General features: G+C 40.6%; 1 protein-coding gene across 3 annotated transcripts in view; it reads left to right on the forward strand.

Annotated features, from left to right (window-relative positions):
* ADCY6 (adenylate cyclase 6) overlaps window positions 1–12,128 on the forward strand; it is a 118,369-nt gene that overhangs the window by 18,311 nt on the left and 87,930 nt on the right. For all 3 annotated transcript variants that reach the window (XM_075199650.1, XM_075199649.1, XM_075199648.1), the window contains exons 2-3: window positions 8,048–8,209; window positions 9,756–10,614. In XM_075199650.1, the coding sequence (XP_075055751.1) occupies window positions 9,760–10,614 (855 nt within the window). In that variant the 5' untranslated portion in view covers window positions 8,048–8,209; window positions 9,756–9,759. The remainder of the gene's footprint in view (window positions 1–8,047; window positions 8,210–9,755; window positions 10,615–12,128) is intronic.

A 12,128-nucleotide genomic window follows, 5' to 3' on the forward strand; every position in this document is an offset into this window, starting at 1 on the left:
GCTCGTACGGCATGACATGTATGGGACAGATGGATGATAGGAATGTGTGTTCACACAGGTACTCAACTATTTACAGCTCAGTAGCAGCAACCTAACAGTTATTCACTGATAATAAACAGAGGCTTTGTTGTAGTCACAAGGGCAAAGAGAAAGCAGTATAACTGTATACACACACCTGCAAAGTATTGTATAAATGTGTAGTTATTCCTTCTGAACAATGCTATAGACGCACACACACAAATAGACAAAGGGAATCTGAGCTATTAAAACAGGTGCTAGTTCCTATCCTTATCACACATAATTATTTTAGCATGATGGATAAAGCACTAAAGGGTTAACTTGTAATATAGATGTTCATTTGTTTTCAGGCAGCATTTTATATTGCAACAAGTTATATGATGATTCTCTATTGGGGGAGTTTAGGCTTCTGAATTGATGGCGGTCGTAATGGCAGATGTCAGACACCTAGGGGTAAATGTATTAATTTCCGGATTCTTGAGCTCCCGCGAGTTCTGCGTCTTCAGCGCTTAAATTTAAAGTGGCGCTGCCTTGTAAAGGGAAACTTCCCTTTACAAGGCAGCGCCGCTTTAAATTTAAGCGCTGAAGACGCCGAACTCGCGGGAGTTCAAGAATCCGGAGATTAATACATTTACCCCCTAGTGTATGTGGTGTATTCAGTATTGAAATGTCATGCAATAAGCATACATTTATGAAAGTGGTGTAAAAGTGCCACTATTTCAGAATACAATACTTTTAACTATGGAATTCTTAAAGCAGCAATCCCATAATAATAAATAAGTGTTCTTTTAGCATAAAACTCTATATATCAGGCTGTAAGAAGTATGCTAGTACTTATTCTTTTCCTTTAGTTTGTTCCTTCAGGTTGCTTTTAATGATTTATAACTCTGCACAGTTTCATGGACTACCATGGCAACCAAAGTCAGATGACACATCATAGTAGTGAGTAGAGGCTTTGAAATGCTCCTCTGAACTCTGTCTGCATTTAGGATAGATTGAAATGTGGATTTATGGGTGCTGAGAATGTCAGATAGCAGGAGGTTGCAGTAGTCAAGACAGGAGATGATGAGAGAATGGATAAGAGTTTTGGTAGCATGTTGAGTAAGAAAAGGGCGTATTCTGGCAATGATTTTAAGGTGGAATTGACTGGAGTGGGATAGTCTGGATGTGAGGAATATAAAGCAGAGGGCAGAGTCAAATGTGACCCCAAGGCAGCAGGCTTGGAAAACTGAGGAAATTGTAATAAGGCTAATCTTTGGAGGCCAGGTCAGCAGATATGCCACAGATTAATGAGTAATTGTCCAAAGTTAACTTCAAGGCAAGCCAGTCTTTGCACCTCTAGTTGCATGTTACATATATTCATACATCCACTAGATTTTGGACATGGCTGCAGGGTATCGCATCCATTGAGCCACATTAGCGAGGTTGGCACTGATGTTTGGCAGCACAGCCTGGCTCCCAGTGGGCATGCCAAATCATCACTAAGGTGTTCTGTGAGGTTGAGGGCAGGACTCTGGGCAGCACAGTCAGGTTCCAAACCAGGAAGCCATTTCTGATAAACCTTACTTTGTGCATGGGGGCATTGTCATGCTAAAACAGGGCATTCTCCAAACTATTATCACAAAGTTGGAAGCACACAAACTCTAGAGTGTCATTGTTTGCTATAGCATTAAGATTTCCTTTCACTGGAACTAAGGAGCCCAGGTCAAACCATGAAAAACCACCCAGACCTCCAAACTTTACAGTTATGCATAAGGCAAGCAAACGGTTTCCTGGCATCCGTCAAACCCAGGTTTGTCTCTCAGGCTGCCAAATGGTGGTTCTTCACACCAGGGAACGCATTTTCATTGCTCCAGAGTCGAATGCTGGTGGGGTTTATATCACTGCTGTCAGAGTTTAGATTTCTGCATGGTGAAACCCATTTCATGCAGCTCCCGAATGACCATGCTTGCGTTGACATTGCTTCCAGAGCCAGTTTGGCCATCAGTAGTGATTTTTGCAACCGAAGACAGATAATCTTTACTCAGTACCCGCTTCAGCACTCGGCAGTCTCGTTTATGAGATTGAGTGGTCTGCCGCTTTACAGCTGAGTTGTTGGCAGAAATTTGATTAACTGACTTGTTGGAAAGGTGGCATCCTATGTCAGTGCCACGTGGAAAGTCGCTGAGCTCTTCGGTGTGACTCCTTCTGCTAATGACTATGGAGATTGCATGGCTGCATTCTTGATTTTATGCAATATATAATGTGAGGATATGGGGTCTTTTAGATCATTCTGACTGATACCAGGTACAGATTCAACACCATTTTGAAGGTGTACTTTAACACAGCACAGCAAAACAGCAACTCTCCAAATATACAATACACACTAACCAAGTGAGCAGCAACGTGCTGCAGGTGATTGTTCAGGGTCTCTGGGTATGTGAATAGGGTCGAGTTCCTCTCCGTAATCCCACAGAGGGAATAATAACAGATGGTCCCACACAGACTAGCACAAGTCCACACAGGAGATTGAAGAGTAATTCCACACAGGAATAATGATGAAAATAAATCCACACTGGAAGTATAGATGCAATTGGCAGAGTATCACCCCCTAAGTCAGTGACTAACTCAGGCTCTCTAGATCTTACCTTCTACGTAACATTAACCTCACATCTTCCTTTTATGGTTAACTCGCCTCCCCCAGCAAATGCAGAACACCACACTGATATACACATATAATGTGCCAAAATTAACATTCTACTTTAAGTAACATTCACATATCACAGTGAAAAGTAAGGTTGTTTGATTTTGTTGCCTAGGTCTAGGACAAGGTCTTAATGAAAGACTGCTCACAATAGCCTTGTTAGCATACAACTAGAGATACAAAGACTGGCTTGCCTCGAAGTTAACTTTGGACAATAGCCTATTACCCATTAATACATGGCAATATCTGATGACCTGGCCTCCAAAGTTTAACCTCATTACCTTTGACATTCCTCACACAGTGATACATTTACAATATATATCAAAATAAATTATAGGTTACAACTTTAATAAAATGGTGCCTTATAGAAAGTCAATGCACCTAGACTATCTACTTGCAGATTGTAAACGGCACATTTTACCATTTAAACTATAATGTGACTTATACTAGGCAAATATTAAACACTTATAGGGAAGTACATAACTATGTTAATAATAATATAGGTTTATCTTAGAAATATATCACATTGGCATACTCTATATTCACAATATATAGCACGATTCATGATTGCACAGGTTTTGTTCATTGATCAATTTAACATATATATTTACAGCCACCTGGTTTTATTAGTTGTTATACAGAGTCTGATAAATACTTGTAAACGACTTCCGAAATGGTCTTCCTTCAGTGGTTGTGAACCTTCCTGACCACATGAGAGCTTACTTATCCCCAAATATCTATAGAGCCTTCTATATTGTCCTGGTCATACATACAATATAGATTGTGAGTCCAATAACCTATAAAAATACTTCTCAAGGAGAAATGTTTACAGAGTTTTCTAGGATTTTTTTTTTAAACTAATTGCAGTCTGATAAATACCCAGAGTTTCCCTGGTCAAATAAGTACCACTCTTTCAGACACTTATCTATTTCCTTTCACTTCCTTTCCTAATAAATACATAAAAAAGAATGTCTAGTTATTTTAATCTGTTACTCAATTTTTGGCTGATGACCTACAACAAGCATCTCAGTTAATGATACATTGGCTGATGCCATTTTAACGTCTAGATACTCATAGATATGCAAAAGTGAGTTTCCCAAAACGTTTCCACAAGGATGGAAGCACACAATTCTCTAGAATGTCATTGTTTGCGGAAGCGTTAAGATTTCCCTTCACTAGAACTACGGAGCCCAGGTCAAACCATGAGAAACTGCCATAGAGCACCATACTTAATAGTTGGCAATATGCATTTGTATAGGAAGTGTGCTCCTGGCATCGCCAAACCCAGGTTTGTGAGACTGCCAGATGGTTAATTGTGGTTCTTCACTCCAGGGAACACATTTTCACTGCTCCAAAGTCCAATGTTGGTGTGGTTTATATCACTCCTTTCGATGTTTGGCATGGTGAGCCGCAATCCATGAAGGTCCCGATGAAAAGTTCTTGTGCTGACGTTGCTCCCAGACACAGTTTGGAACTCGGTGGTGATTTTTGCAACGAAGGACAGATTTTTCTCGCTAGCCGCTTCAGCACTCGGCAGTCTCGTTCTGTGAGCCCACGTGGCCTGCCGCTTTGCGGCTGAGTTGTTGTTGCTGGCATAAATTTGACAATCTGACTGGAAAGATGGCATCCTATGTCGGTGCCATGTGGAAAGTCACTGAGCTCTTATGTATGACTCATTCTTCTGCCTATGACTATGGAGATTGCTTGGCTGTATTCTTGATTTTATGCGATATATAATATGGCAAACCATTGCACAGGAAAACTGTCTAGAGGAAGCTGATCTGGACTAGTGCCTTAGAATGCAAAGTAATATTTCCTATTTTCATTTCAGTGAACTATTTATTTATTTTTTCCCCATTTCCTGGATTTTAATAGCTTTATGTGTTATTTATATGGCTTGAGGGTTTTGACTTTTACTCCAATAAATCCAATGTAGGCTATTAAATAGACATAATGTGTGAAGTCATCGTTAGTAAGAGATGACATTTGGTTTTCATGCTGTCTTTACTTAACAGATAAAATGTAGCATCTCCTGCAGCAGGCTGTGTGGGTGTTACACTGTCATTGGAGAAGCCTGTGTAGAAGCAAGATGCCCACAGGCTTGTAATTGTTCTATAGAATAAAAAATGAATGCCCAACAAGTCTCTGTTTTATCACTATGATCACACACTTATCTCAACAGGATCAATTACCTGAATGGACATATTTTTGTTTATGCTGATTTACTCTACTTTATACATTCCAGCAAAGCATTCCCAGAACAGCTCTCCCTGTCTGTAAACTGACAGAAGGGTATGTCTGAGATTATATACACTAAAGTGGTAAAGCACAAATATAAATCTCTTAATTGATTGGTTGTTCGTTTTAAAGCAAACATTTTTAAATAGAACCATATCTCCTGGTGAGTCACCCAGCATCCACTATCATTAGTGGTGTCACTGTGTGCTGCTGTTTGAAATAGTAATATTAAATAAAGAGGTTTTTCTTTGTGCATTTTAGTACAAAGACAAACCTCATTATTGAAATATCCTTAAGTTAATTGCTCTGTTTTCACAAATGGGTCTAGTTATCACATTACAATGTTGGAAAAGATTTCAACCTATTTCATGTGTGCCCCTGGGATGTCCCCACTTATTCCCTTAACCCAGTGGTTCCCAAACTTTTGCAGTTCGCGGCACCCTTAGAGTCTCCAAATTTTTTCAAGGCACCCCTCCAAAATAATTACTGAGCAGTCCTGTTTTAGAAGTAGTTGGGTCAAAAAATTGTAATAAGTATTTAGGTCACGACAAAAATACTTATTTAGTTGTATGCAAAAATGCCCCTCTGCATCCAGAGACACTGCCCCCTCTGCATCCAGGGACACTGCCCCCTCTGCATCCAGGGACACTGCCCCCTCTGCATCCAGGGACACTGCCCCCTCTGCATCCAGGGACACTGCCCCCTCTGCATCCAGAGACACTGCCCCCTCTGCATCCAGGGACACTGCCCCCTCTGCATCCAGGGACACTGCCCCCTCTGCATCCAGGGACACTGCCCCCTCTGCATCCAGGGCCCTGTGCCCTCTGTCACGCTGTCCCCCTCCGCTGCCACCATCCTTTTCACTCTGCCCCACGCCAGACATAAAAAAAAGAGCAGACAGAAACGTACCAATCAGCGCGGCGCCGGGACCCAGCAGCCTCCTCTCTCCCGCAGCTGTCACTGAATAAAGACGTCAGTGACAAGTTGCTGCGGGAGAGAGGAGGCCAGGGCCGTCTCTTCCATTGGGCACGATGGGCAGGTGCCCGGGGGCCCTGCAGGCAAGGGGGGCCCATCCGAAGCCTAAAAAAAATTTAATTTTTTTTTTTTTTTTTTAAAATACTTACCTTGCGGTCACATCAGCGGTGATCCGGATCCCTCCCTGGTCCCCTCTTCCGTGCTGTGCTCGCAGTGAATGCAACCACAGCACGGAAGAGGGCAGAAGAGACTCAGCGGCGCGGAAAAAAGAAGAGGATCGGACTTAAGGTAAGTTAAGGGGGCCCCTATATATATATATATATATATTTATTTTATTTTTTTAGGGGCCCGGTACACTGCATTGCCCGGGGGCCCATAAAGTTGTTAAGGTGGCCCTGGAGGAGGCTGCTGGGTCCCGGCGCCACGCTGATTGGTAAGTTTCTGTCTTCTCTTTTTTTTATGTCTGGCTCGGGGCACCCCAGTGACAGCGCCGCGGCACCCTTGGGAGCCGCGGCGCACACTTTGGGAACCGCCGCCTTAACCCATACCCTTGGAGTTCCCTCTAGTACTCTTCCCCCAAACACATCAGTGGGTGATCTCTCTGGGGGGGCGGCTATCAGCATTGGCCAGCTGGTGGTTTTAAGAGAGTAAAGTCCTTTGATGACCTTTAAAATTACAGTTAACCTTCCAAACCAGGAATTCCGGGCTTACCCTCAGCTTAGACATTTCAGTCTGAGTATTATCAGTAACCACACAGTTCACAGAGAAGTATCTGTATTTGAAGCATTTTCCCTCTATGCATTTTTACAGTTGCAAACACATGTTGTAATATGCACCCACCACCGTCATCACGATAAGTCAGCACTTACATGTGTCCTGTAGTTGGTGCAAGTGACCTTGTGGACAGTAAAAATAACCAATATATTAGAAGGTAACAAGGAAATGGCAGGTACTCCTTTACACCACGTCTACTGTTCCCCGGGAGTGTATTTCCTTCCTCTTGTAATTTAAAGGCAGACAGTTATGGAACATTGCAACAGGGTTTGTTTTTTTTGTTTCCTTAATATATGTAATCTATTAATATATCTGGATCATATCACCGTTTGCCCTACCAGCCACTTAAATCAGAAGTGCTTTGTTTTTTTTGTTGGTTAACAGTTATTGCAGATCAGGATGATCTAGACCAGTGATGGGTAATAGGCGGCCCTTAGAACCTTCTCCTGTGGCCCTTTGAGCCTTCTCCTGTGGCCCCCAGCTCCTTCCTGCTTTGTCAGATTTGTTTGTTCTAGCTTGTAACACTTGTTTAAAATGCCGGTGGTATGTTATTACAGATAGGTGTCTTTCTTTGTTTAAATGTATTGTTCTAACTTATTACTGACATTAAGGATAATGTGCAGCCCTTTCAAAGGTTAATGTTTTAGTTTGCCCATCACTGATCTAGGCATTGGTGTTTTGTGTAACTGTTTTCATGGTCCTAGGTTTTGAACCTCTGGTACGTGTACTCTAAGGGGCAGATTCAATTGTCTGTGATGTTCCCAAGAACATAACGGAGGTGCTTTTTTTTTTTTTTCCCCTCTCGTTTCAGTAACGCTGAGTTGTGCTCAAACCCCTACTATGGGGTTCGAGTAAAAATCAGTGTTACTTCCGTCAAAAAATATCCGTGCAAGGTGTCTTGTGGCCGTACTTGAGGTACGGCTTGCGGATATTTAGGGTATTGAATCTGCCCAGAAGGGTATCTCATATTCAAGGGTTCTTATGTCTTTATGTATAACTCAACATAACATTACATTTATTATCCAATAATGAAACGTATCCAAAACTACTACTACTTTTTTTTTTTTTTTTTTAATGTATAAGCAGTGGTTTGGTTTACATTTACACACAGTGGAGGCACTTAGAATATATAGACACACTTTAGGGGTTACTTGGTAAACATTTACCATCACATGGGAGGAAAAAGAAAAGACATGTTTAAGATCAGGCTTGGTTTACATTGGCATATAGGGACATGAAATGAATCCAAGTGTTGTCTGATACATGTGAACAAATGTTATGTTAATAGTTTAATATGCTAGTTTTTATGTTTCACTAGTGCGTTATATGACATTATCTCTTTTCATGCAATTCTTCCAGGTGCCCAATTGAAATCTCTCCTAATCTCCCTTCTAATGCCATAGAATTAGCAAACTCAGAAGCAGAGGTCCTGTCCCACCTCTCCACCCGCCGGAATAAATGCCGGGTGTCGCCTACTCAGCCGGGAGCTTCTGGGAAGCTGCCACCTCTCAATCAAGAGAGGTAAGTACTTTTACCTTCCAGTTAGAGGCATGGTTTTCTAGCATAGTAAATATAATACAAACGCTGATATAGTTACAAATCGCAGGTGCCAAGTAGCCACAGGATTCACAAACCTGGTTTTGGTGTCTAACTTTTGGCAGTCATTTTTGCTGTATTGTTGATTCCTTTTAAAACATCAGATATTTAATTGAATGGTCCATGAATTCCATATTTTGTCCAACACTGATTTAAGGTTTATTTGAGGTCTAAAAAAATGTAACATTCCAATAGCGTAAGAATGATTTTATCTTCCATTTGTCCATATTATTTTGTTTCTAATATAGTCCCTATTATTGTTTTGACACAAGGTTGGAGTAAGGAGAGTTGTTGACAGTTATACAAGTAACAAAGTACATAAGTTTCAACTGACCTAAGGTCGCCAAATTGACCAGAATCGGAGCTCATATGTTGCGCCATCTTGTGTATTTTACTCTGAATTATATTTAACCCAATCGTTCAGTCTGAGTTTTTGTTTTTCTTCCTAAAGGGTTCCTTTACTTGAAATTAATTGTAGCCGCCCACCCCCATAAGGCTAATTCATTTTTGTCACAAGGGGAGTCAATTCTGTGTATTGTAAAACATTTAAACATTTTTTAATTAAATATTTTTATTGGTATTCCAAAACCGAACAAAACCCAAAATACTACAAAATAGTCCAGAGATACATGATTCATACAAAGTACAAATAAATAAATGAAATATGTATATTTGTGTCGCTTTATTTGCCATACCCTTCAAGTGTAACCTAAAGAGACAAGTGGCCGGTGACCGTGGAGGGAGTGAAATACCTGTTTGGTTTTTTTTTAATACAATAAATGACTTTAAGCCAAAAGGCATGAATTGTGGGGCATTCCCAAAGGTGTTGCCAAAATGTGCCGCACTCATTTCCACACTTTGGGCAATGAGGAGTACCAACAGAACCAAATTTTGCTAATCGGATAGGAGTTATAAAGCCCTATGTAAAATATAGACCTGAATTTATTTGAATCAAAAGCAATCAATAGAATATTGTGAACTTTTAAGAATAATGCCCCAGTCTGTGTATTGTAAAAACATTTTACTGTTGATATAATATATGGCATTAAATTTTCATAATGTTCACTGCACTTACGTAATTAGTAAGTTTATAGTTGTTTGTCGAGCTCACAGAATAATAAAAGGCCTGTGTGATCTGAAGTTACCTCCAGCCATAAAATCATTTTGGGGTGCCAAATAAAATAAAGCAGCAACTGGAACTAGTTCATACTTATTCAGTGACTCTGGGGTCTTCGAGATCTTTAATTATTGCAAAATAAACCTTTTGGATATAACAATTCTAGTGGGGAAAATAGGACTGTCCTGGGAAAAGACAGCACATAACAGCTCAGTTTAGATGTGGCTAAGGGATAGTGATTGTTTATTCATCCAGTAGGTTAATATCACTAGTACAGGTGGCTGTCATTGTTCAGGACTAATCACTAATGGTATATTTCACATTCTAATCATTCTTCTTTTATCTCTTCTGCAGCAGAATGTCGTGGTTTAGTGGCATCCTGGTCCCTAAAGTAGATGAACGTAAAACGGCATGGGGGGAGCGCAACGGGAAGAAGGGCAAGCGCAAAAACACTTCTCTGTGTGGCCCCCGTTACATGAGCTGCCTTCAGGACCCTGAGATGGAGCGCAACAGTCGCAACAACTTTAGCCTCCGCTGCACTTGGCAAGAGGACCATTACGGAAAGAAAGGGGCAGGGGGTGACCTGGGTCTCAAATCCGTAGCCCTTGGCTTTGAGGACGGGGAAGTCAAAAGTTCAAAAATGGGTTCAACAGAAGGAGTGGGCTTGGATGAGGGTGAGCACCACCTGACCCCCAGGGAGTGCTGGACGAGGTTCCTGCAAGTGTTCCAATCAAAGAAGTTTCAGTCTGCCAAACTTGAACGCCTTTACCAACGCTATTTTTTTCAGATGAACCAGAGCAGCCTGACCATGTTAATGGGTGCACTGGTACTGGTATGTCTGGTTATGCTCATTTTTCATTGCACTCATGGTGAGCCCCAGGTACTGTATGTTTCTGTACTTGCTGTTGCCATGGCCTTGTTTCTGTCACTCATGGTGGTGTGTAACCGTAATGGCTTCCACCAGGACTATATGTGGATTGTCAGTTACCTAGTTATTGCCGTCCTATTTGCAGTGCAAATTCTTGGGGTTCTTATGGTCAACCCACATAGTGCCTCTGAAGGGATCTGGTGGAGTGTGTTCTTCATCTACATCATCTACACTCTGCTTCCTGTGCGCATGAGGGCAGCAGTGTTGAGTGGGGTTATCCTCTCCTCTCTACATCTCATCATATCTTGGAGGCTTAACATGACCGATGTCTTTCTCTGGAAACAGGTAAGAACTCCTTCCACTTTTCTAACATCTTTACCTTGTAAATCTTAGTATTAAACATTATGTGTCTGCACATTGTAAACGTTATTGTGTGTCCTGCAAACTTCGCTATAAGGGTAGCAGATAATTGTAGCAATGTAACCTAGATTGCCAAATTACCTGGTATGGAGGTTGGTTTGTGATGGTAACAAGAAATATAAGTGAAAAGTATAAATCATTATGATCTTCAAGTGATCCTCTCTCAAAGAATTTTCAATGTAAATGATTTTATTACTTGTGGGATAATTGGTTGTAAAATTGAAATGTCATTTTTATTTTTATTTTTGTTTTTGTTTCACTTTTTTTTTAAAGTTTTGTTACACAGTATCATAGACAAAAAATAGTTGATGCAAAGATTGATCACAGATTATATTACATATTTCAAGTGTGGTAAAAAAAAAAGCTACCTCATCACAGGTCTGTCTGTACCCTGGCTCATCAGTGGAGTCATGGTGCTCTTATAGTGTATCTGTCCTTTATATTCAGTGAATGCATCATATCACTAGGAACTACTGATATCGCTAAGGTATGAAACACAATGTCTGGCAAATTTATATAAATCCCAACATTTAGAATCCTGAAAGAGGGACAATATAAGCCTGCCACCTTCTGTTCAAACTCCACCTATAAAAGGACACATTTGTGTAAAACTTCACCCACTTTCTGGTTAAGCCCCACCCATTTTGCAGTCCGCAAATCGTGACCAATGGGAGGTATGAATTTCCTCAGGGATGTCTCGCTCCTACTAAGCTGCTAGGCAGTATTCTCATGAATATTGATTTGACTAGGTGGCCCTACGCTGTACTTTCCTCTTTCTGGAAAAATTGTATTTAGTGGAAATACGCAACACAAAGCACGGTGATCTGATTTATTATTGTTCATATTATGACCCGTCCACCCACTGAGTTGCTGGTCTGTATGGAATGTCTTCTCTCTCTCTTGCCCAACATTCCAATTGACCATGTGATTTTAAGATCGTAGTAGGATTACTTTACTAAGGGAAGAATGTAATTGTGTAGCTTTTTATGTAACACGTTTATGTGTATATAGGCTCAAACAATGATGCATATATATATCGAATAAATGCTAGATCAACATAAATTAAACAGGAACATTATCCCATTTTGATGAAATACATATTTAGTCATAGATGCAGCATCATTTGTTATTGGTGCGTTGTATGGCTAATTTATATAACAATTAAGCCATTGTGGAAATGTTTTAATATTCTTGTTTAGGTGTGGAAAGAGGTATGTGTTCGGGAATGTCCTATATAAAGGGCATTAGTAATGTAGATTCAGTTCATCATGTTTTGTATATGTTTAACTATCCTCTGTGAGTTGAAGGTGCTGCAAATCTGGTACTAGTACTGTGTACTTCTATACACAGAACGATCCATGACCAGCCAAAATCCATTTCTAAACAGTAAAATTGGTAGAGTGCAGGTTTTGAAGGTCAAACAATTAGATTGTATCTAC

The sequence above is a fragment of the Mixophyes fleayi genome, chromosome 2, assembly GCF_038048845.1.
Source record: "Mixophyes fleayi isolate aMixFle1 chromosome 2, aMixFle1.hap1, whole genome shotgun sequence".
Classification (NCBI taxonomy): Eukaryota; Metazoa; Chordata; class Amphibia; order Anura; family Limnodynastidae; genus Mixophyes; species Mixophyes fleayi.